General features: G+C 40.9%; 1 protein-coding gene across 2 annotated transcripts in view; it reads right to left on the bottom strand.

The window, feature by feature from the left end:
- DHRSX (dehydrogenase/reductase X-linked) overlaps positions 1-26,095 on the bottom strand; it is a 163,083-nt gene that overhangs the window by 121,223 nt on the left and 15,765 nt on the right. For both annotated transcript variants that reach the window (XM_032100196.1, XM_032100197.1), the window contains one exon: positions 4,061-4,168. In XM_032100196.1, coding sequence (XP_031956087.1) covers positions 4,061-4,168 — 108 coding nt within the window. The remainder of the gene's footprint in view (positions 1-4,060; positions 4,169-26,095) is intronic.

Genomic DNA, 26,095 nt, shown 5'->3' with positions numbered 1-26,095 from the left:
AGTGCTGAATCTGGTGATGGAAGTAAATTTATTTATGCCAGAATTGCAGAGCTCAAGCCAAAACTGAAGAGCTCAAATAAGTCACATGAATATATATACATATACATAAATATAATGAGATTGCTTCCTTCAAAGTGTGAGCCTGTCTTAGAAACCTGTGACACGGATATACTCAGACGTGATTACTCTGTCCTGAACCTGGTGTTTTATACCAAGCAGCATATGTGTAACGTTGTAAAGGTGCAAATCTTTTGATTTTTCATTCACCATTTTCAGATAGAATTATCAAAATTTCTGTATTAGATGTTATCACACATTATCTCGGCCTTCTTTTACTAATGTACTCAGAAAAAAAAAGAAAAAAACAAATTTAGGCTCTTTTTTTTTGAGTCAACAATTTTAACATGCACTCACAGAATCCTCATAAAATTAAACAGCTGTGATAAAGGATGGAAGGAGTATGAAGAGTTTATGCATTTTATCAGTCTAAATTGAGACTCACAAAACTGTGGCAAACATCTTAAACCAGAGCTGAACCTACTGTTTTTTATGACCTGGGCTGGGGGAGGTCATAGAAATGTCCAGGATATCTTGATTTCCAATGTCCTCATTGTGAAGAGCATATTTATTTTTAAGTGCACACAAAACACTACCTTCAATATCAGTCACTGCTGGATTTGGAGTGTCATTTACCTTCTCTCTCTGAAAATGAAATTGCAAGTTTATTTATCAAGCAATAAATCACATAGGAGGGTGCAGGAACTCCCTGGCTTGATTCCGAAGACTCACCATAGCCATCAGTTTACCCAACCAGGGGTTTGCTGCCTGCCATGAGATTTTCCTGAAGTAAAAGCCCTGATGACTGTGAGTAAAGCTACCAGGAAAAGCAGCCTGGCAAAAAGCCTCAGTGAAATCTATCAAACACACAGAAAATTACTTTCATCATTTCAGCATTCATCCCAACCTCTTTCCCAAGAAGAGGCTGAGGACAGGGTGAGCAGCACCCGCAGAGGGAAACCATCAGTGGGAGAATGGAGTCTTGTGCACCAGTACTGGGACTGGAAAGGAAGAAGGTGGAAAACAACTATGAAACCACTTTCTGTAAAGGCTCTGAGTGAACATACTGCCTTTTCGTACAGCGCCTATTCATGTTCCACAAGGTAACATGCTTCCTACTTATTTGCTTTCCTCATTCCATTGGTGGATCGGATTTAAAAGTAGGTTGCTTCAAATATTTACTCCTCTAAAATGTCAAACTGAATCAAAATCACATCCATCACAAATGGTGAATCATTTTTCACATCAGACATTCAGGCTTGACTCATTTGCCTGCTGCAGGGATATCATCCTTTATTGCTACAGTTCCTATAATGGGAAACAAGCATTCAGTGATTGAGCATGATTGACTGTAAGCTACATGAGTGTCTCTTGCAAGCCCAAATTCACTTAACATCCACACTTTTTTCACAGAAGTTCATGTCTATATACAAACATAGCGTGAAAACATTTGTAGAGGAGAAAGCTTGAGCACACTTGCTGTCTTATTTGAGCCTTGTGTGGCCTGAAGCTGAATGTGCTAATGCATGCCAGTGTGCCAGCAGATATTTTAAACATACTCTGGACACTTGGGCCCAACAGTGAGGAACAAGGATGGAAGGTCATTGCATTTAATGGGCTTTTGAGATTGTTATGATCTTGCAGCTGGAAAAGTGCCTGGGACTATCCATTCTACTGACAGGGCTGCTTTGGTCTGAAGAATTTCACAGGCAAAGAAGATGGCTGTGACTCACAGGGCTCAGTGTTTAGGTCAGAGTTTGCTTGGAAGAAATGAATCAGCTGCAAATCTTACTCATCAAATGCTTCCTATAATTAATTTCATTAATTTATGTTTGTAGAGATTCGTAGTGCAAGTAGTAAGATTGATAATACTGTAGAGTGAATGGAAGTGTGTGTGTTTGTAAGCACCAAAAGAAAAGGCAAAGTGTTAAAAGAATGTTCGTTATTGACAAACAAAAGACATGTTTAGAGGAGACTGTCCCTGTGTTGTGCATGTCAAGGCCACAGCACAGAAGACTGGCCAGCAGATAACCATGCACTCTGCCATCAGGAGAGTAACATCCACATTACAGCATAATATCCATACCATTATTTTTTCTGTTAGCCCACCCTAAAAATAGGCTATAGACAGAGCCTATACATTGCAGACAAGGAAAAATGTGCTGAGAGCTGCTGAGCAATATAAAAGATCACAGAATGGTTGTGGTTGGAAGGGAGCTCTGTCCAATCCCCCTGCTAACGCAGTTTCACCTAGAACAAGGAGCACAGGGTCGCATTCAGACGAATTGATGGTATGTCCAGAGGAGGAGACTGCACAACCCCTCTGGCGGCTCTGACCATAAACTGGCCTGTCATTTCTGACAGAGAAGAACCGCAGAGATGGGACAAGGATTTAGTAGCTGGCATGACCTTTTCTCATACTCAAGTGATGCTCACAAGACCACATGAGCTCATCTTGGTGCTTATGAGAGTACAGGTGAGGGTGTGAGTGAATGAGGTTTATGAGGGAGTGATTGTGAGTTGAAAAAAATTCAGCTTATTTAGAGATTCTGTACCTATACCTCACCTTCCCATTCCCAAAACTCTCAGGCTGAATTTTGTTACATGGAATATCCTAAACTTCGAGTGATACAAAATAATTCTTAAAAAAAGAATGTTCTACGCTTCCATGACCCTATGCAAAGAGAAGTACCCTTTCTCTTTTCCCACTGAGTACCTTTTTGCAGTCCACCTTAAAGATGAAAAGCAATTTTAGTGAAATATTAATGCTGACATCATTAGCTACATCTAGCTACATTAGCAACATCTAGCATTTAGCTACATAAAGAGGCATCTACTTGCATTTTGCAGACGCTTGGGTTTGACACATCTATTAAAACATGTATGAGTAAGTGGTGTTCCACGTTACACCTGTACGATTCCAGGACAACTCCATTAGTGTTACTGACTGCACTACTCTAAAAGTACATGGCTACTGTGCTCTCGTCCATTGTTTGGAGTGGATTTGGTTTTTTTTCTAATGACATGTATGCAAAGCTTTAGAGAGTTTTTGTACATTCTGTATCAAAGCTGAACAAAATGGCATCACTGGGTTGATAGTATTCAATGAAACAGCAGTCTTAAGTGATTCTATGGAATAAAAGTTACAGTGGTTCAGGTAAAAATCTAGTTAAAGAAAGATGAAATGAGAAAATTTATCATTTTAAACATATAAGTATTCATTATGTTACATTCTTATTTAGTAGACATATTAGTCATAAATATATATGTGTAGTACAGAAAGCTTTAAAAATAGGAAGTCTCCTAAGTAGTATCTGCTTAGAAGAAATGGTGCACACAGGACCATTTTTGAATTTGTAGAGAAATTCACCTGACTTCAAATGTCTCACTCCAATCTTATAAACTCTTTATTGTCCATGGAGAGAAACAGGCACCTCCAGAAGGTGAATTGTCCAGTCTGTCTCAGACTGACATGACTGAATCTCAAGGTATTTATTTCCTTGTCTTGCCTACAGAGGCTTCTTACAGTGACAAACTGGGAAGTAAATGTGTAATTTTTACACGGATGAAGTTGTAAGGGCTTCCTCTGCCCTTATAACACAGATCATCCCCCACTAATCACCATAATATTCCTTCAAGGTTTTCATTTGTTTTCCTCTTAATGAACATGTACAGTCTAATGCTGATGCATAATCCCTCCCCAGTAACAAGGAACTAAAATATTTTTGTAAAACTCATCTTTTTAAGTTTTTTTATTGTTTACTTCTTATCTAAGGTAGTACAACTCTTCCAAGTTCTACAGAAAAAAAATGCCATCCACTATTTTTTTAAGAACTTGTGAAGCAAAACCTAAATCAATCTTTATTTGTGCTAAATGCTAGAAAAACATTCTCCTGCATTCCCCTGACATATCCTTACTTATGCTGGAGAGAAAATACCCCTTAGAAGAAAAAAAAAATTACTTTCTGAAACAAAAAGTATATTAAGAAAATAATGACTTTACCTATTATCACATGCATGCCAAGTCTTGCCAAATGCTTCACAGTTTGGTAACCAATTCCTTTAGTGCCTCCAGTCACTATAGCAACCTTTCCATTTTGTGTAGGGAAAACTATATGAGGAAAAAAGAAACAACACAAGGTTAGTTCGCAATAGGAACACGATTAAGAAGTTAAGATGCATTTTAAAGAGTGTACACTTAACAGACTGCTCAAGCCAGGCCAGTAAACCATCTCAGAAGCAAACTCCGTATGGAAATAAAAACTATGGAACATCCACCATTATTTACTGCACTATAATTTTCCAGTATTAACAGTTCACGAAAGACTGAGGTTGACGACACAAAAAGCAAACACCCACTTCAGAAATCTCATTTCTATTTGCATGCATTTCATCATCCTGCAGTCATCTGACCTTTAAAATTTCCACCATAACTTTGTTACTGAGTAAGGTGATGCAAGTAATGTCAGCTCAGGGATGGCTTACTTTATGTGTACAGGGATAAAAATTCTACTGGCAGCATGATATCCTGAAAATTTTTTGAATTACAAAAACCAGCCTCTGCCAGTAACATGGAGGAAAGATCTCAGTCAAAGGTGAGCTATCTAAAGTACACCACCTGGCCTAATTTCCCTGCATAGCTGAGCACTCTTCCTTCTGAAAATCACAGGGCCCTGAGCCCCAAAGGAAGGAGGCTCTCCCACAGAAGCCAGCATCCCCAATACCCACTGTCAACTTCATTCCACCTCCACTCCAAGTGCTCCTTGACCCACAGACAGCCCAGCAGGCAGGAGATGCTCCCAAACTCCCTCTGCTAGAGCGGTGACTTAGACACAGCCTGTGTCTCCTGCATCCCCAGGCAGCCCTTAGCCTGCCAACTGAGCCAAGAAGTGTCTGGAACGGCCCTTGCAGAGCAGCTGCCATTCCAACTACAAGCTCTTACACTGGGCGCAGGTTGCAGCACATCCCCCCACCATGGAGGGGAGGAGGGAGTCCTGCAGCCAAAGCAGAACAAAGGCATTATGATTTAATTGCTTGGGAAAGGCATGAATTAGGTCTAATATCAACTACAATTTTTTTGACAAGGTGGAGAATGTTTCATGTGAAGTACCATGTGGTCCTTAGGTGACCAAGGTGAATTTCTAATTTGCTTTAGAGTAGAAGCCGTGAGGTATTTGCACAGGGAAAATGGTACTGAATACTTCGTTTTGCTGTGGTGCAGTGTCCGTAGGCAACGCTATAGATAACAAATGTTAAAAAGATGCCAACTTTCATCTATCAAAGGACTTTCTATTTTGATTTCTACGTTTTTCAGGGGATTGCTTTGTTGTACAACACAAATTTGGATTTTACATAGTTATGAAACACAGGACTAGCACTGATACAAACTCCTTTCTTCACAGCAAAGTCCTTCAAAAAGGACCCAGATTTCACCTTTTCTGCAATACAGAGTTCTATCTATCATAATTCAACAGGAATTTCTGTTCTCTTCAGGTAACGACTTGGTTCTTCCCATCCATGCAGAGCAGGAATTGTTTGCAGGTATTTGAAGGTTAACTCCAATTACAGTGATATCTGTGCACACAGGTGTCCTGACATATATATAATTCAAGCTAAATAAAATTTCACCAGGAGATTTCTTAAGGGGCTTCAATTTAGTTATTAGCAGCCCTGCAATTTCCACCAAAAATACTTCTAATCACAAACTCTAAATTAAATGCCCACAGGTGCAAATCTCCTCAAGAGAAAATGCATTCTTGTGGGCCTGAGTACCTTATCTTCCTCTTCTGCCTCCTCATGCCTCCCTTGCTTCTGGCCTCTTACCATATTGCTGATCTGATATTTGGATTTCACGTGTTGCATACAGGTGCTGTCCCTCATTTCCATTACTGCACCACTATACCTACCTATTAAATAAGAAGTCACATTTTAATGCAAAATTAATTCACTTAGAAGAAAACTAATGAAAGAAAAGGAGAAAAAGAAGTCAGGACTGGGGAAGGGGCAATGACGTGAAAGAAAGATGGGAAGTCAGAAGAGCAAAGTGATAACAGGTATCACTGTGATGAAGTGGTTCTTAGCAGAGGACACAATATAGCAGATGAAAGAAGACGTCCAGACCTATCCTGTCCATGGTGACTGCAAAGAAAAGGACAATTTTTTGGTCCTAATGGTCACTTAAAGATTCGACTGTAAAAATGCATTCTGTGAGATCCTATATTACAGAGAGGTTTAAAACGGGCCTGCTTTTGCAGCTAGATCCAAGGACATAAGAAAGCAGCCAGGGAGGGAGAAATGAGGGCTGCACACACACCGACAAGTGTCCATTATCTGTTTTATTTACAAGAGGTACAGTATACAGCTTCCACATAGCATGGTTTTGAATAGACACAACACTCAGGCACATCTCAGTCTATCCACTCACTTTAGTCAAAATGGGAAATGCGAAGAGAAACACTGAAACACATCAGGGAGGGGAGGGGGGCAGGAGGAAAATAAATTCCTCAATTAACTCTTAATTGTTATTAATTCTAAAAATGTGTACAGTTTCCATCAAGTCAGCTTAATGTAAAACGAATCTCCATTTAAATGAGACACAGCTAGTATTTATGTCAAAAAAAGTGGTCAAGATCAAATACAGGCTCTGTGTGTGAGCCAGGGGTAACTCCAGTGAAAGGCTGTTTATTAGTGTCCTGTTTCCACTAGAACTCCAATGTCATGTGGAGTTTGCAGTACACCCAACTTTCAGTGTTAAAACACCCCTTCCATGACGAAACTCAGCACGAAATTTTCAAAGCAAACCTGGGCTCAGCCTGCTTTTCAGCAGATACTGGTTTATTTTGTGTGAAAGGTTGAGTGCAGTTGGAGGCTCACAGCCCCCCAGGCAGGAGGCAGTGGAGACCCACCAGCTTTGGAATGCCCAGAGAAGTTCCCTCTGGCATCTCTTGCACCTCATTTAAACCACCCCAGTTCTCTTTCTGCCTCTGCTCCTGGTAAGGAGGTAGATACTGATCTCAAGTACAGAGGCGTAATGCCAGTGATCTCTCCGTGGGACATGAGAACGGTACAGCCCTGTGCTAATGAAATCCCCCAACCAAGCAGTAGCTGTTAATTTGCCTTTGTGTTCAAAGAAACCAAGCCCGCAATCCTTAAGTGCTGCTTTATCACAGCAATGTTTGCGAGAAGCTTCTCTCAGGCTGCAGTTCTGCCTGCATTCCAATGTATTTAGATGACATAAGCCTGGTCACTTTGCAAGTGGAATACCCTAAAACAGAAAAATAAGGCGTACTTATTATGTCCCGATATAAGGCTATTTAAAAATAATTATTTTCCTTTTAAACATAATTCTCCCTAATCAGAACTTCCATGTACAGAGACATCCTCACACAAATTCAATACTACAAAGAATGTAAGGCAATTCTGTAATTTTTAAAAATACTAATTTTCAGAGGACTCTAAAACAGGGCTGTCAGGATGCCTCTGCAACTGCCAAGACCACAGACAAATAAGACAGTCTGAAGACCCATATCAATGGCCAATTCCATATCAATGACCAGTTCCTGCCAGCAAAATCCCAGCTCTGGGGGAGGGATGAGTAGCCAAATTGAAATCTGGAGTAGCCAAATCAAAACAGAGGAATTAAAATTTCTTTTGTTTGCAGAAATGCATTATGTGAACACAGACAATGCAAACCTCAGAAGAGCTTCCCTTAAGAGTAGCTTGCTTTGCTATTCTCTAACCTTTGCAGAACATTGTGCTTGAGGCCAAGGGGAAAAAAAAAGAAAAAAGTATTGAAAGTTTATTAAAAGCAAATTGCATCAAATTTTTACAAAGCTCCATCTCCTAGCCTACTAATCCAGCATCTGCATGGTGGGACATTATGGGTCACATGGACATTAAAATATAATATCTTTATATTAATTTCCTCATTAACCTTCTTTTTAGGACATCAAAGGCCAAGGGTAGAATTTAGATTGTCTGAATCAGTCTCCAGTGCTTATCAGGCAAGACTTGAGTACAGCTGAAGGCATCCAAAAAGCTGGTGAGTGTCCACCTGTGAGGTGCCATGCTGGGACCTGCCTGCACCTCCTGAACTGGCCACTCAGTGCAGGAGCTTTGGTGGCATTTGTGCTGGAGAGATCCCTACAGACAAATCCCAACTTTTTTTTTTTTTTCATTCCTCCTATAACTGAATAATTTATATGCAAATATTAGTCCTGAAGGTAACTGGCAGAAGCACAGATGGAAAAAAAATAAAAAGAAAAGAACCAACAATGAATATTTAGTTTCATGACTGAACAACAAGATCCAAGTTTGGAGCCATTCCTGTATAGCAACACTGAGTGAGAAAAAGAGGGCAAACTGTAATTTCCAGTCTTTGTCTAACACCACAGGACAAAGCACAATCGAGTTCTTCAAAGAAATCATATAGCTCAGTGTACCACAGAATCATTGAGTAGTTTTTCCTATTGCAAAATATTCTGGCTCTTTTTCCTTCATTTATACTGTGGCAATACTGAGATTACAGCCATTAAGCAGATGTAGAAAAATAATTCATTTTCCGCTCTGAGAGGCAATCAGTAAACTGCTGGGGAACCCACACAGCTTTCAGCAACAGCCTTTTTTGTGTGCCTTACAGAAACATCTCCCAAAAATTCTGGTTTGGCAGAAACCAGGTAAACAGGGTCTGGATTCAAATGTCATTCCAGGACTATCCTAACAAAAGACAATTAGGCACTCAAATCCTGACAGATAAGCCAGACAAACTGTCCTAAGCCTGTCCTAAACCTGTGCAGATGATTTTTCAAATGCAAATGGTCTTCCCAAATTTGCACACCAAAATCTTTTCTGCCGTTGCTGCTTCCAATCACTTTCCTAATGAACATCAATATGCAATCAAGATTGAAGGCCTTTAAGGCTGGAAACCAGCCCAACTAGTCCTTCTGTGAAAAGGTATCCTGCTGGTTTCAGCAGTTGAGGCCATCGGGCCTTCTGATGATGAACAACTGTCATGCCCACATGCAGATCCACAGGCCCATGGCCAGCAGGTCCAACGGACCTCGAATGGCTGGGTGCGTTGTGTAAGGGAGATTTATCTGTCCAGGGAGAGCATCTGTTTCCAAACACAACTCAGTTTTGCATCTGATAGGTGACAAGCCTCCCAGCTTTTGTTAGGAATCATGAAGAAATGGAGGTATTGGAGAGAGGCTGGCTCCAGAGTTACTCATGGGAAGAGAAAGCTGTTGAAGAACCAGATTAGCAAGAGAAACCTAACCATGGAAATGTTTCACTTGCCCTACAAACTCATAGGTATCTCAAGGTGCTATTAATGGAACAGCAGCAGTCAGATGGCTGTAAGAATCTCAGCAGCCTGGGGAAGACCTAATTTAACAAGGCTCCCACGCAGCCACTGACAGGGAATACGACTGGTAACAACTGCTCACAAAACCACAGCCAAACCCCTGGCACACATGAGACTAAGTTTCTTGTTTAACCAAGACGCACACAGAGCCTGAAATGCTGCATGCCAACGAGACAACAAACAACGACTCACACTTACCAATTCTGGAAACTCACAGAAGTTTCATGTCTGTATTTCAGGGGAATGCATGCACAGCCTATGTCCCACGAAGTGGACATTTCCACAACACAGCAGAGCTCCCACACAGCAACAGCAATTTGTCTGGGCTGCCTAAAGACCTGGGAACCCAACCAGTGCTGTAACTCCAGCCAAGGCACCACATATCCAGAAAGCCTGGACAAATGGCCAAAGTGCAGCAAGGCAGCAAATGACACAAAAGCAGAGGAGCTGGCAGATACACCAACTAGAGGAGCAGAGTGCTCAGCCAGCTAAGGAGCTAATGTGTATACTCATCCCTTCCTGACACTGTCAACACGGGAACAAGCGACACTTCTTCAGAGTTAGCAGCAAACATCTGCTGAGCCAGACTAATGATTTTTTTTTAATTGCCAATGAAAACAACTTTAAAAAAAAATCAAATTTAAGGCTGCTCTAAATTTATAACATTTGTTTAGCTTTTTGATAAGCATGCCAGCTTGCTTATAGGAATGAAGTGATAACATTTGCAGGCAAGATGACAAGCCCTTCACAGAAGGCTGAGATACAAGCTCCCAAAATCCATTCCAGGACTTGTTCCTAGATATCTCATTTAACACATGCAAAAATCATACTACAAATGATCAGAACAGCTCATTTTCCTCTTGTTTTTTCAACTCATGAACACACTGTGGAACCTTGGGGGGGGTATTAGATAGCAATAGGTATTATTAGAGTCCAATATCACCAGTTTGGAGCCTAAGTATCCACAGCAAGACCTAACTACAGTAAAAGAGCTCCCACATATTAGAAAAGATGTAAGATAAACTGGTGCAGTAGTAAGATGAAAGTTATGATGCCAGCATTACAGTCCTGAAAGAAATATTTTTTGCTAAAGAAAAATAACAATACCCTAAGTAAGGCAGCTGTTCAGAGCAGGAGTTTTTGGCACTCAAAAATCCAAGACCTGTGGAAAGAGATCTCTCTAGCAACAGTGGGAAGGGGAGTGGAAAGCTACACGAAAAATTTCATTTGCATGACACACCCATCTGCATTTCTTCTAGTGATTCTTGGAAAGACAGCATACGTGCAGATAAAGGGAGAAGTATGTGTGGAAAGCAGGGTGTGGAAGGGGAAGCAGAAGGAAGCATTAGACTTTCAAAAAGGACACAGGAAAAAGGTTTTTTGGTCAAGATGAGGTCATTTTTGACTGCTTCATTCCCCTTTCGCCCCTCTCTTCACCTTCCACCCACCTCCAGGTATTTAGGTGACATACAGCTCTAAGCAATTTAATACATCTGAATTATAAATCTCTGCATAGTGTTATTGTCCTCAAGGCCAAAAAAGGACCCCAGTGAGGACACTGGCACTGCTACTTACAGATGCAAATCAGCAATGGTTTGGTGAGGTAAGTCAAGGCACTGATCCACACACTGCTAGAAAAGTAAGCTACGGCTAATGCCAAAGTAATCAAAAAAATATTTCCTCTGCACTTGCACATGTATTTTCAGTGCCCTGTTTTTCAGAGCATATGGCTGGTGTGCTTGCAAGTGAAGAAGTCCTGCCTGTTTACAAGAGCCAAGGGAAGACGCATTTTCATACATCTTTTGACTGAAGCCTGAATGCTTTTGCTTTATTTGTCAAATAGGGTGCTCAGTAATGTTGTCTTGGACTCTGTGATGCTGCTAGATTTGGCAGAAGGGCTGAATGGAGAAAAAGATAATTGCCGTTTTCAAAAGTAATATAGAAGGTAATTTCCCAAACTGATTTATGCTATCTTCACTCTGACTGTGAAGAAACTCTTCCTCCAATAAACACTATGCAGACTTTTTGCATCAGGATCACTGATCATACACAGAAAAAAAGCTGAATGTTGACCCCTCTTCCCCAAGAAAGATGAGGATGAGAATGGAAAAAACTAAAGAGGATTGTTAATTTGGGAAGTTTTCTTGCCATTTCTGAATTGCCTTTCTCTCAATGGGAAATACGACTGCATTAAAAAACAATTTGACGAAGAATATATCTGAGCTTTTTACAATACAAGTTCAGGCTGATTTTGACAGAGATATTAGGAAATTTGATCCTAACAAATATGGAGCTGCCCTAAGGTAAAAGAAAGCAAAAGTAGATGAGAGGGTGCAGTTCCCGAGTCCTGAATCTCACTTCTGGCCATGTTTGACATTCCTGAGTACTTTGCTCTTTTTGCCAAAATTCATCTAAAGGTAAGATATTTGAATATATTTTTTTATGAGCGCCAAATAGATTGAACACACCACTATACAAATCATTCAGATGGAAAATACCACAGTGCAGTATTAAAATCTCCTAAAAAATCATCAGGAACACAAGTTTGCCCACAATCTGCTCTTGAGAGTAAAGTTCCCAACCGAATGTGTAGGAAAAGGAGAGCACTTGATCCCTGGGAGGGGCATGGGGTGATAGAGAAGGAATCAAGAGATGGAAAAGCTGCCTTAGATCGACAAGTACAAGTTATCTTAGTGAAATTATGGCTCTGCAAGTTCCCAACAGACACCTGCAACTTCACACACTAGTCCTTGTCTTAAATATTCCTGCTATTCCTGGCTTAAGCCACTGTTTGTTTGTTTGTTTGTTTGTTTTTCTGGACAAACACTAGTCTTAAGGATACTTCAGATAAAGGTGGATACTACACATTGACAAACTTGTGCAAAAATATCTGGCACCTGGCTACCCACTGGCGTTACACCACACATGGCATGTTTTGCTCCACTGTGCAATTATTTTGTGTTGGGACAGATGCCAAGTGGGGACTCGGATGAGGCCATGAAAGACGGCCTTTGCATGGAAGGGGGGGCTCTGCTGCCGTGGAGCTGGACAGGAGAGGCATGGGGACAGCACTGTCACCGACAAGCACTAAGTCAGCTCAGTGACAGTGATCGATACATGAGCAGTCCCAGCCTCAGTCACAAAAGGAACTTCACAAAAATCTAACGTGGGGTTTTGTGAAATAAGGGCAGGACGGTTGTTGCAATAATATGAAGAAATCCCACTAATTCCTTACACTATACTGAACAGACACAGCCTGCATATGAAAGATTACTGGATTTGTTAAAAATATCAGGAGAAGAAACACGATGCTAGCTCCACGAAGAAACTAATCTCCCCTACATATACATATATTTAAAGGCTCCATTTACCCATATAATTTTTAACATGGGAAAATACTATCACAAGAACAAAGAAGGAGATTTTTCCATTTGTATTCCCTGCTCTGCTTATCTTTCATTCCTTTTATATATTTACCTATTAAGTCTTACTCTTTGGCTTTCTTCTCTTTCACTCCAGTCATGCTAAAGATAGGGAAGTTATATAAAGGTGTATCTTTAAATCAAGAAAAAGCATCTGATTATCTTTTGAACAGATTTACTGATACTTACTCCCATACTCCCTCCCTCTGGGCAAATGTAACTCTGCAATACCTTGGGCAATGTCATTTTATGTAAAACTTCCCAATGCTCTTCAAGTCATGTCATCATGTAATTATATTTTTTTCCTGTTGTGAAATGAGAGATGAAAAAGAGGAGCTTATCCCAGGAGATTTAAATGGGGTAATGGAAATAGCTCTGCATAATCTAGTAGCTGCAGAATGCATTTTCCCATCCTGCAAAAGTTTGAGACATTAGAATTACTTTTTCATTCTCTACCAGGAACTGAAGACTGTCTAGGCTCCAAGATTTCCCAAACAGCTAATGAGTAGATGCAGCTGCATCTGACAATGCTTTACATCCCTCAGGATGTAAGAAACCATTTCAAGTCCTTGCTCTCAGACATACCCCGAGCATACAAAAGCCTTCCCAAGTGTAATTCCCCATTTAATAGGGAAAGTTTCATTTTAAGTAAACATTTGCCATTTAAAGACACTCATCCCTCTCACTAAAGTCCCAAATAAATATAGTATTTCTCCAAATCATGTTCAGATATTCAGTAAAGAAGCCATAAATATGAAACAAAATGGAATGTGAGTAATCTCAGAAAAGGTCTTCCCTAGGAAAGACCACATCCCATATATCTCAAAAAACTTGACAGTTGTCTTCACAAAATGTGGCACAGAATTCCTAAGGTATTAAAATTTCATGTCCTATTTCATTTGGGTTATAGTTCTGACTAAAAACCAGGGTAATGGCAGTGAGTTTGAAATGCTGAAGAAAACATGAATCAGCAAAGCGCGATGCCACTGTCACTCCATCACAGACTGAGTAAATGTCATAACTGACTGCAGTGAAGAAACCTCATTTAGAAAACTTTAATGATGGTTATTTTGCAACAAAGAGAGCTAAGAAAATGAAAAAGGGAAAAAAAAGAAAAAGAAGGAAAGGAAAGGAAAGGAAAGGAAAGGAAAGGAAAGGAAAGGAAAGGAAAGGAAAGGAAAGGAAAGGAAAGGAAAGGAAAGGAAAGGAAAGGAAAGGAAAGGAAAGGAAAGGAAAGGAAAGGAAAGGAAAGGAAAGGAAAGGAAAGGAAAGGAAAGGAAAGGAAAGGAAAGGAAAGGAAAGGAAAGGAAAGGAAAGGAAAGGAAAGGAAAGGAAAGGAAAGGAAAGGAAAGGAAAGGAAAGGAAAGGAAAGGAAAGGAAAGGAAAGGAAAGGAAAGGAAAGGAAAGGAAAGGAAAGGAAAGGAAAGGAAAGGAAAGGAAAGGAAAGGAAAGGAAAGGAAAGGAAAGGAAAGGAGAAAGGAAAGGAAAAAGAAAAGAGAAAAGAAAAGAAAAGAAAAGAAAAGAAAAGAAAAGAAAAGAAAAGAAAAGAAAAGAAAAGAAAAGAAAAGAAAAGAAAAGAAAAGAAAAGAAAAGAAAAGAAAAGAAAAGAGAAAAGAGAAGAAAAGAAAAGGGAAAGAGGAGGAGAAGAAGGAGAAGGAGGAGAAGAAGAAGAAGGAGAAGGAGAAGGAGAAGGAGAAGGAGAAGGAGGGGAATAAACAGAAGAAGGGGAAGAAGGAGAAGAAGGAGAAGAAGGAGAAGAAGGAGAAGAAGAAAAGAACAGCTGCTATTCTTGATTTAATCCCAAAAAATGTAGAAATAATCCTAAGAAGGCAAGTCCCCACACCTTGCAGGGAAGAAAGGGTCTATCATAAACCTTGAAGTCTGGAGAACATTTAAAGTGCCCAAAGCACAGAAAATGTGGAAAGTCAGATATTCAGCATCTGCTGAAACAGAATGCTGAGACAGCATTCTCCTGAAGAAACTGGCTCCTTATGGCTTGGACAGGCACACCGTTTGCTATGTAAAATCCTGGCTGGATGACCATGGCCAAAGTGTGGTGGTGAATGGAATCCAGCTGGTAGCCAGTAACAAGTGAGGTTCCCCAAGGCTCAGTATTGGCATCAGTCCTGTTTAACATCTTTATCAATGGTCTGGATGAGGTGATCCAATGCACCTTCAGCCAGTTTGCAGATTACACCAGGTTGGGTCAGAGTGTCGAACTGATGGAGGGTAGGAAGGCTGTACATAGGGAGCTTGACAGGCTGGATTGATGGACCAAGGCAAGTGGTATAAGATTCAATAAGGCCAAATGCTGGGTCCTGAGGCTGGGTCACAACAACCCTGTTCAGTGCTACAGATTGGGGGCAGAATGGCTGGAAAGGACCCAGCAGAAAATTACCTGGAGGTCCCAGTTGTCAGTATCTGAACATGAGCCAGTGTGTGTGTCCCACTGGCCAAGAAGGCCAGTGGCATCCCAGCCTGCATCAGAAAGAGTGTGGCCAGCAGGACCAGGGCAGTGACTGTGCCCCTGTATTCAGCACTGGTGAGGCCACACCTTGAATCCTGCGTTCAGTTCTGCACCCCTCACTACCAGAAAGACATTGAAACGCCTGGAGCATGTCCAGAAAAGGCAATGGAGCTGGGGAAGGGTCTGGAGCACAGGTCAGATGAGGAGCAGCTGAGGGAGCTGGGGGTACTTAGCCTGGAGAAAAGGAGACTCAGGGGTGACCTTATAGCTTTCTGTAACTACCTGAAAGGAGGTTTTAGCAAGGAGAGGGTAGATATTTCTTCCCACGTTACAAGTGACAGGACAAGAGCAAATGGTCTTAAGGTGAGCCAGAGGAGGTTTTCATTGGATATAGGGAAAAGTTTTTTCCCTGAAAGGGTTGTCAAGCATTGGAACAGGCTGCCCAGGGAAGTACTTGAATCACCAGCCCTGGAGATACTTAAACGACATGTAGATGTGGCACTTAGGAACATGGTTTGGTCATGGACTTGGCAGTGTGGGTTAACTTTTGGAATTTTCCAACCTAAATGTTTCGATGATTCTATGATTCATCAGCACTTTCATGCAGAGACTGAAGCAAAGAGTGATCTTGTTACTTACGGTAAAACTGGAAAGACTGATCTACTTATAGTCAAACTAGAAACCCAAACGAGAAGCAAAATATTGCTACCTGCATTTTAGCATCTCACCAGAGGAATTAAAAAGACAACAGAAAACAATTTATACTTTGCACTATGATCTATACCTTTCAAAAGACAAAATATCCTAATTTCTATTTTCAAGACAGTATTCACAGTATCATCATATTCCTAGACAGCACAGGATATATTGTATCACAATCCCCAATATCATCTTTACAGCTTCTTCTTATACTGTTTGTGAATTCCAACACCTCTTATTCTGACCACATGATATTAAAAGATTGAATTAATCATTCCATCTTGCTCACAGCACAGATGGAAAGATACAGCTGGGCAACTAATACATTGGGAAAGTCGATTCTTTAAATATTCCCTTACTATATTAGATTCTGGGAATGTGAGGGGGGTGTGTGTGTGAAAAAAAAAACATTGGAAAGATCATTAAGAGTAGTTTAAACTGCATCTCCTCTCCTCCCAGAGACAGAGAATGTAATTTCCATATCCCAATCAAGCTTAAGAGCATCCAGCTGAAGGTCACATTCAGATCTGCCTCTTCCAGCCAACAAAAATGCTTTGCTGCCACTCAAACAGTCCCCTTTGCTTCCCACGGCTTCAGGGTGACAGTATTCCCATCAAATAAGTAAGCAGAAGTCACGAGTTAGTATACAGAACTTAAAAGATAATTGAAAGTTTCTGGAGTAGTTCACTTCAAAACACTGCAATCACTTGTGAACTGAAGTGCTTGTTATCATATACAAAGCTCTAGTAATTAGAATCAGGAAGAGAGGTACAAGGTGATTAGAGAATATTGGGAAAAATCTAGTTAACAGGAAACATAGCACATAAACCAATCAGTATTAAAAATTTCCCTGAGATACCTGCAATTAATTAAAACACAAAATGTTAAAAAGCACATTTCCATATTATTAAATTTTTTGAAGCAACTAATGATCAGAAGCCATTACAGCATTGACATTAATGCGAGATTAACCTCAGATGCTACTGACTTAAAAAAAACATGGAAAATAGTCTCAACATCCCTTCCTCTCTCTCTCTGCTCTGCTTGCATATCCTTCAAACCAGCCACTGGCCAGCACATTTATTTCTTCATCTGGCCAGCATCTGGTGAAGAGTCGGGACAACGGCAAAAGCTGTCTGTGGATTGTCACTCCTAGAGGTCTGCCTCTCGGGGTACGGCCCAAAGCAGTGGCTCCAAGGACAGCACACATGGCCTGTGTGGAAGCAGAGCACAGCTGCACAGCCCCAGAGGTGCTGTCCTTGCACTGGGCTGCCTAACCCCTGCTTCCCGGGGCTGTCACCCAACCTCCAGCAGCAAAAACCCCTAATGGAACAGAACTTTGTGGGGTTTTTTAGTTTTGTTTTTTTTTTTTTTAAGATAGGAGTTTTACGAAAGCCCTCTGAGCCACTGTATGGAGTTCAGTTTCATACTCAAGACTACTTAAAAATCAGTTCTAACTCAGAATGAGAAAGTACAAAGGGTATGCACATGTTTTGTCTTCAAGACAGCTACAACATTTGTGTTCCAAATATGGAATTTTGTTCATTTTTCTCTTCTTTGATAACACAAGCAGGTCAGGGGTTTCAAATGGAGTATGAATGTGCAAGTACAGAAAGGTCCAGACTATACTATATATCATTTCCTAACTCTTATAACAGTCCTTTCCTAGGAAAAAATTATTTCTTTTCAAAATCCTCTTTCTTACCAAATGCTGGAGTGATCTCATACTTGCAGATTATCTTTCAATTTTCATCTTTCTTGTTCCTCATAAAATATGCACTGAAGTTTTCACAGGAAAACAACTACCTTGCAATAAAGACAGCTAATTGTTTTGAAAGTTTTTTTTTTTTTTTTTAATTAGATGTTTTTATTCTTCAGTGAAAAACTTATTTTGGAATGAAATTTTCTAGGCCATTAATCTAGTGCAGATTCATGAGACTTAGGGAATTAGTTAACTTAGAAGAACAGCTACTGTGCATGCTCTATAATTGCTCTCATTGAAATTGTCAAAGATTTTTAATATGCAGTTACCGCACCGATTAAAAGCTGTTAAAGTATGTCTCCATTTAAGAGGCCATCATTCCAGAGTGTCATTATCTGCTATTAATATTTCAATTAGAGAACATCACATGCTCCTCTGAAGAAATGCGCAACTACTCACAAAACAAGTCCCTTCATTGATAATGCTCCAGGAGTATGACACAAACCTCCTATTTTTGTTCCTACCTTTAATTACCTTCTATAAATATCTTGCCAGAAGTTTAAGGGATTAGCTCCTTTTGTATAGAAATATGCATTTGTGTTGACAAACACCTTCCAACCATCCTGCTTCTAAGAAGGGAGGTGACAGCTGCAGGAATTATACTGGCCCTTCTACAGAGCCATGTTACAACCTCACTCTTCAACCAGGTGTTCAAACAGGCTGATACATCACAGCGCACCCTGTCAGCCCTTCTTAGGACATCAGCCAGAACTACCAGCATTTTTCAGGTAGCACTGGTAGCTCAAACAGGCTTCACGTCTACTTTTTTTTCCACCGGAACAGAGGATTTAGCTCAAATCCTATGGCTCTGCAACAGCCAATATTTCAGCAGTGTGAAATATTTTTCAAGGCACAACTCCTTTCTCTTTTTTGAGAATAAAAATAAAACCCAAACACTTTTTTTACTATAACAGATCTTATAGCCCTATTTTCATCATGTCAGTGATGATAATCAACTTCTAGTAAAGCTGATATACCTGGAGCCACCTCTCAAAGGATGGACCTCATCTAGCCTCAAAACAGTGACAGGACCAGATAAAATGGCCTGACCTTCTGCCAGGGGAAGTTTAGATTAGATATTAGGAACAATTTCTTCATTGAAATATTGAAGGCATCGGAACAGGATGCCCAGAGAAGTGTTCAAAAATCATGTGGATGTGGCACTTAGAGCAATGGTTTGCTGGTGAACATGATGGTGCTGGGTTTATGTTTGGACCTGATGATCTTGTACATACATCCCTTTCAACCTAAATGATCCTATGATTCTAAGCCAATAGATGATGGTTGACTACACACACAGCACTTTTACTCCACCTCACACTAAACAGCAAAAAGTTACAGCTCACATCTGTTGGGTGTTAAATAATTAAAATAATTTGAATGAAGCTTTCTTTTTAAGAAGCATAAAGGAACTTAGAAATTTAAACATATCAAGGGGAGGGAAAAAAAAAAGAGCTTGAGGAATAAAAGCCCAAAAGCTTGCAGTGGCTTGTTTGGCAGATCTCTGCTGTTTCCAATACTTTTCTCTCTAGGCCTTTTTCCATAAATATGCAAGGCATTCGAAACGCATGCCTTACACTGTGCACTGACTTCCAGGTGATTTCAAGGATATGACCCTAAAGTGCAATTTCTATTCCAGACTCCAGCCTTACATCTCCATCAACCCCCTGTAACACACAGTGTAAACAGCCAGCCCACTCACACTCGGTTCTCCAGTGGGGCTTTGACAGCCGTTAGCATCTCTCTCAGAAAAAAATCCTGGTGATACAGAAGGTAAAAGGTAAACAGCTTCTTGCAAGAAGAGAAAAGTGAGCCTCTGCCAACTCTGCAAGCTGCAGAAGCAGCTACTGCAGCCCTTATAGCAGCTTTTCCTTTGTTATTGCACTTGAAGCTTTGCAACTATCCATACAAAAAATCCAGCAGTGCTGAGGGTCACACCACCTTCACTTCGGCCACAGTTCTACCTCCCTCCCAAGGCATGCTAGGACATCTGGCCAACATGCCTGCATTCTCATGCAGTCTGTGACCAGTGCTGTTGTCCCAGCAAAAGCCCAAACTCTGCTTCAGGCGATGATCAGCATTCCCTCTTTTGCTTTGGGGAACAGAAAACATTATCTTACTGAATAAGCTGTTCTGCAAGTGCTGCCCTGCTGATCTTTGTGGTACCTTTACAGGGGAGTGCTTTGCTCAGCATGGAGTACACCAGCACAGCCAGCCCCATGCAGGTCTATCCTGGAGAAGACAAGCGTTCAAGTTAAAAACCAGTAGCTGCAGTCAAACCTGAGGCACATGGGACCACTGTCAGTACAAAGAGCAACATCCAGAAGAACTGACCAGGATGACATCACCTACACTCCTGTGACAGCAGCGACATTTCTCTAGGGAGCACAGGCACTTTGCCAGCCTTTTATTTACTCAACCCTTTTGTAGTTGCATGTGTCAGGGACTGGGCAGGAAGAAGAGGTCTCAGCATCTCCCCTCCAAGCCTCCATGTGCCAAGCCAGAGGAGCACACTGCAAAGCCATTTTGACACAGACCCTGATGCCTTTGCAAGGAACAGATCACGCCTGCAGAGAGGCTGCCAGCAAAACAGCCAGACACACGCTGCTCTCTGAGCCACCCAGCCTCAGTCCCTGTCCCCACAGTTCCCAGCAAAGCCAGCTGTCAGCCAGACCAAACTTGCAAAGATGACTTTGTTCTTTACAGCAGAGGGTGGCATTTTGGAAGAATCTGGACTGAAAAAACTGGACTTCATTGCTAAATTGCAATAATTTTCTGTATACATATGTGGGTATTTATACATTTTTTCTTCTTTAGGGAAGAAAACAAATACTTTGATAATTGGATTAGATGACCGGTAAAAAATCACGGTTTTCACTTGTGCCTCACTAGAATACTTTATGACTAGTAGCAATGTGTAAATACTGAGAAAAAAAAAAACACTCTGAAAATTGATGTGAAAGAGATGGATAGAAGATACAATTAATAGCAAAAATCCCAAAAAAGGTCATTATATTAGTGCATTAACAAGTCCAAATGCTACTGTAGTACAACCCTAACAGGGTTATGCTCAAACTGAAGTCCAGGCCTCAACATCACCCACCTGTATTGTTTACACCCTCTTTCTTCAAATATCCCTTTCCTCTTTGGAGTGCTGGATGACTACACACAATGTCTTTAATAGTTGACTCCAAAAAAGCAACCCATGAGAAGCCACAGGAAGAACTCATGCCTACAACCAAGTGCAAGGAACTCTGCTAGCACCTAGTAGGCACTACGAATGGCAGCATTTGCAGCTCTTGACACTTGCTTCTGACTCAAATTAGTTGTTCTTCAAATATCTGTATCATATAATTAGGAAGTACAGCATCATTGAGAGAACACGGATTTTGCATTTCTTGACCTTTTTCCTACTAATTTTCAGCAGACTATTTAATGTTGAAATTATATGCCATGCAATGCAGCGATTCCAGTTAGGAATGCACAAGTAAGACTGGCATATAAAGGTGGTGGTATTAATTACCATGAAAACACTCCAGCAGGCAGACTAGCTGATATCTGTATTCAACTGGATGACTTTATTCATTAAAAAGATGTTATTTCGGAAAAACAGGTCCAAGAAGTCCTTGTACCTCAGCTAGAAGAAGCATTTCATAGCACAAATGTTCAATTTCCAGTTACTGAGGTTATATTCAATTGCCAGAAAAACAACAGTTACTGCTCGGCAGGCACCCTTGTCACTGGGATACATTCAGTAAAAAAATTACAAGGTCATCACTGCGTCAGTCCTGGTCTGCAGAAAATATAGTGCCAGTAATGTTTTGTTTACTGACTTTTCATTCTGTGCAATTCTTAGATTGTTGCAGACTTCGTAAGACATTTGCAGTGGTACTACTGAACTTTTTTTAAAGAATGAGGTCTGATGCCAACTCATCTGTAATTTCCTTAGTCAGGACTGGTTGACATGCTTGTTAAAAAACACTGTTATACAGAACTATCTGTTTCTGTTTTAAAAATAGCCTTCCTAGAACAGAGTACATCTTCTGGGCTGGCTTTGTAAAGAACACAGCCTTCGGGCCCTAACCAGCAGTTTCGGTACAAATGGCTAACACGGAGCATCCCCTGCCTCCTGCCGCAGCACATCACACCTGCGCAGCCGGAGCTGGTAATCAAACCCTTGCGCGCAGCATAACAGATTAAAAACTTAATCCCGAACGCATTGAACACTCATAAGGTTCATTAACTTCAGTCCCTGGTTTGTACACAAGAGAAACACCAGTGTGAGATGCAAGGTCAGGAGGCAGCAGAGCTTTGCTTTGAATTGGCGTGACTTGGTTTCCTCACACCTGTGAAGTTCACACCAGAGGGTAACTCGGTGCAGAGCTTACCAGGATGACTCTTTGCTCAGAGAGTCAAAAGGGTGTTCAGTTATATCAACCATGTTACCAGTGTTACCTGTGTGCCAACAAGAAAAAAAAGAAAGGTTTTAGCTATTCCCTTGAGGTCGTCTTTCAGAAACAAGTTCAGCACATTTTTTTGGTCCAATTTTCCTTTTTTTTTTTTTTCCCTCTACAGGCTAATTTAAAGTACTGAGCAATGTTAGCAATCATGGCTAGGCATTCCCTCAGATGGCAAAATGTCCATGTCCCAGAAATCATACTCTGGCAGAAAACAGGCACACAACCAAAAGCAGAAGTGTATCAGAGCCAGGCACTCTAACTCAGCTTTACACAACTCAGAGGATGTTATGAGTAGGATGGGGAATGTCATTTTCTTGCCCAATGAATGTTCTGTGAAGTATCAAAGCTCTTCTAGCAGAGCACAAATACAATGTAATGAAAATAAATGTCATCATTTTATTACAAAAATATGTTATTTTCTTTTTCTTAAAAGCAATCCTCATGTGAAGCAGAACTTCCCCACCTTTTTGATTATCTGCTTTGGGAACTGCAGCTCTCAAATATTTCTTTTTCCTTGCTGGTAATATGCCCATTTGAATCTTGCTATATCCACCACATCTGCAACTTTAATGCAGTAATTCACACAGTATGATAAAGCCACAAACCCAAAATCACTGTCTTTAATGACATCTGTAATTTAGAAACTTCGAGGATAGAAAGCTTGAAACTGGCAGGAGACAGTTTCTGCAAACAGCAAGAGAGGACTGCATGTGTGTGTGGATATTTAACATTTTTACTCTTAACTGCACAAATCTGGAACCTTGTCCTGTCTGTAAGGCAAGGCACGTAACCTTAGTGACACAGATATCGAAGTATTTCCTAAGAATGCATTTGTTCAATGCATTAAAACCTTATACCACAGCTGACTTGAATTGAGAATCACACATCAGTGTCCATGGAACTTCAACACTACTCCAGCACTGTGCAAGGGAGCCCCCAAGTAAATCATTTGTGATGGGACAGTATTTTCATGGTCTAAGAAAACTGACTTATTACTTATCTACTACAAAAATATCTCTAAAAACAACTCATGGGGTCTGTGAATACTTCCACCTGCCTTCTGGCCTTGCAAAATGTTATGAGGCTGCTTCAGCACTCACATCTAAACCAAATGAGACTTCTGGTTATGCAACTTGTCCTACACAGGCAATCTCATGGTGGAGCCCACACAAGGTCCTGCATGACTCAAGACCTTCATCCACCCAACTGCCCTGTCGGTAAAGCTCTTACATTCCTCACCTGAGTCTTCTATAACCTCCAGTGCCTCCAGCTGAAGTGTGGCTGAGTGGAATAAAGGAACAATTACATTTTCTAGCTCATTTTCATAAGTTGCAGTATCTCATCATTAGCAGCAAGATGCTAAAGCTAACAGAACTAGCTCTATCACCTAAACAAGAAGATTTTAGGCCAAACAGCCCCAAAACCGCAGAGATTAGGAGATGGCAGAAGTTCGAATTTGCACAACCAGCCTTTGTTTGGCATAGCGCAGTCTTGTAGACGAAGACCATATGTCCTTTGCAAAGATACCTTCTGCCCATCTTTAGACTCAAATGCATTAACAGAGTCCATCACCTGGCTCTGAAATCCATCACTGCTTCAGCTGCATGAGCACAAAGCAAACGCCCAACCTTCCACCTACAATATTGTACCCCCATTTGCCTCCTTTCCTTTGTTCTACATTAACAAAGGAGCATAAGTTCCTGTTTATCGAGGAAGGAAGGACCATGCAATAGAAATGCTCATTCACATCTGCTGAAACTGTTGATTTTATTCTTGTTACGACTAAATCATCAAAACTGAAACATCCTCACAAGCAGAATAATGACTAAGTAAAAGAGGGTTGTTCTTTCATTTGCACCCTCACTAAAATACCACAGGTCTTGTTCCATATTGCTATGATGCACGTAAGGGCACAAAGTGAGGTGCTTACATTTAAGCCTTCTACTCAGAATTTTACCGAAAAAATGTAAATATTACCCTTCACATTCTCACATATTTTGGTAAAATGCAGTTACAATTGCCTCTTTTGACAACAGAATAATTAAGCCTTCCAGCTTATGGGAGAGAATACTTCTTACTTCTGAAGCTCACCTACATTTTGTACCTGAAGTGTTCCAATAGCTTTTAGACAGAATAATTCTGTGGCTACTAACCTTTGAAGCACAATGGAAGACAAAATGGACACACAAAAAATAAAAAGTGGTTTGCATTTCATACACAGTCTACCCAAAATACCATTATTTAAAAGATATTAAAAGAGACACGCTTGTGATGCCAGCATTTTTAGAGGGTCTGAAGACACAGCATGCAAAATGGATTGATTGCTTTTGGAGTTAAGGTCTCTAAATCTTATTTGGATACCTAAGTCGAAGAGTTAGTGCATGGGCTCTGCAGACACTTTTTTTAGGCCACATTTTGTATCATTTTAATCTTAGCCTAAATATAAATATAAAATGAATTAATCATTTTGTAGTCCTGGTGTTTGCAAACTTATCACCCGGGAGTGTCACCTTCTGCACAATCTTCTTCTTGAGGTGGCCAACCGGCCCAGGGAAGAAGCAGAATCAGGGCAAAAAGCCTGGCCCAACCCCTTCCTTCAGGCATGTGCAGACCAGAAAGCAGCCCCAGCAACACAAAAACACAGGGAAAACATTCTGGAGGAATCTGTTTTTGCCTCTGTGGAGCACAGCAACTTTCCTAAACAGCCTAGAGAAAAGGCAGAAGTGCAGCCAACAAATCAACTTTGCGGACTGAGCTGATCCCCTCACTGCAGGAAGAGCTGTCTCTGGGATAAAATAAGAACTTTATCTCCCATCAGCTCTAGCATGCTTTGCCAAAAAAGGCACAAAAAGTGTATGCAATCTTAACAACTGACAAATAGTTTCATGTATTATCTCTGAATTTATCTGTCCAAAAAGAACTGTGAAATCTTTGTGAACTTTTATGAAGGGGCAGTGGGCAGGGCATGAACAAGGTGGATTGTCTGCAAGACTACAGCAGAACTAGTTCATGCAAGCACTTCAGGCCCACTTGGGTGTTGAGTCATACCTTTAGATACAACAGCTCAAGGCTGTGCTTTTCTCACTTCATTTCTCTCAGCAGGTACGCAAGAATCTCCGAGCAGCAGTGCCAGTCCCGCATTCCCAGCACCACGGGGTAAATAACACTGTTATTATCCTTAACCCACTGCTCATGCAAACCAGGCAGCAAACCATGAACACTGCAGGTGAACTTCTGCCTACCTTCACCAAGGCTTGAAAACGCACAGGTCACGTTCTCCTATTCTTACACTTGGAATACAAGAGGCACACAGCAAATAACACAGCGAAGAGCAGCACCAACGTACTTACTGCCTGCACAGGAAATAAAGTGGGGCTTAGAATGAAGGATAGAGGGGATACATGCTGCACACAGGTGGCTCCACTCATCCACAAGAGTGGCTCTCTCACCAGCACTCGCTCCCTTGGAACCAGCCAGATTTACAATCAGTGGCAAGTTCTTGGACTGCACGTGAAGATTTATCTATGTAGAACAACGTGTTAAAATACCATCCAGAAACAGTCCCTTCAGCCCAGGCTCCCACAGGCTAGAGGATAGGTCACAGTAAGATCTTCAATCTCCCTTCTTCTCCAATATCTCGATAATGAAAACTCCTCCCTGGCCATTTGGGAGCGCAAGAGTTTTTCAAAGCTAACAGAGCTCATTGCCAGCAGCATCTGAACACAAGAAGTGTGTAAAACAACCGTTTTACAGAGTTCTGAAATGTCAGACTACAGGAAGGTTAGTCATTTAGCATTTTTTAAATGCTATCAGGATCTCGGACAGGAATTGCAGACTCCTGATAAAATTTCAGTATTTTCCCTCAAT

This window comes from Corvus moneduloides, chromosome 2, assembly GCF_009650955.1.
Source record: "Corvus moneduloides isolate bCorMon1 chromosome 2, bCorMon1.pri, whole genome shotgun sequence".
Taxonomy (NCBI): domain Eukaryota; kingdom Metazoa; phylum Chordata; class Aves; order Passeriformes; family Corvidae; genus Corvus; species Corvus moneduloides.
Note: the sequence above shows the minus strand (reverse complement) of the source record. Positions and strands in the feature narration are given on the sequence as shown.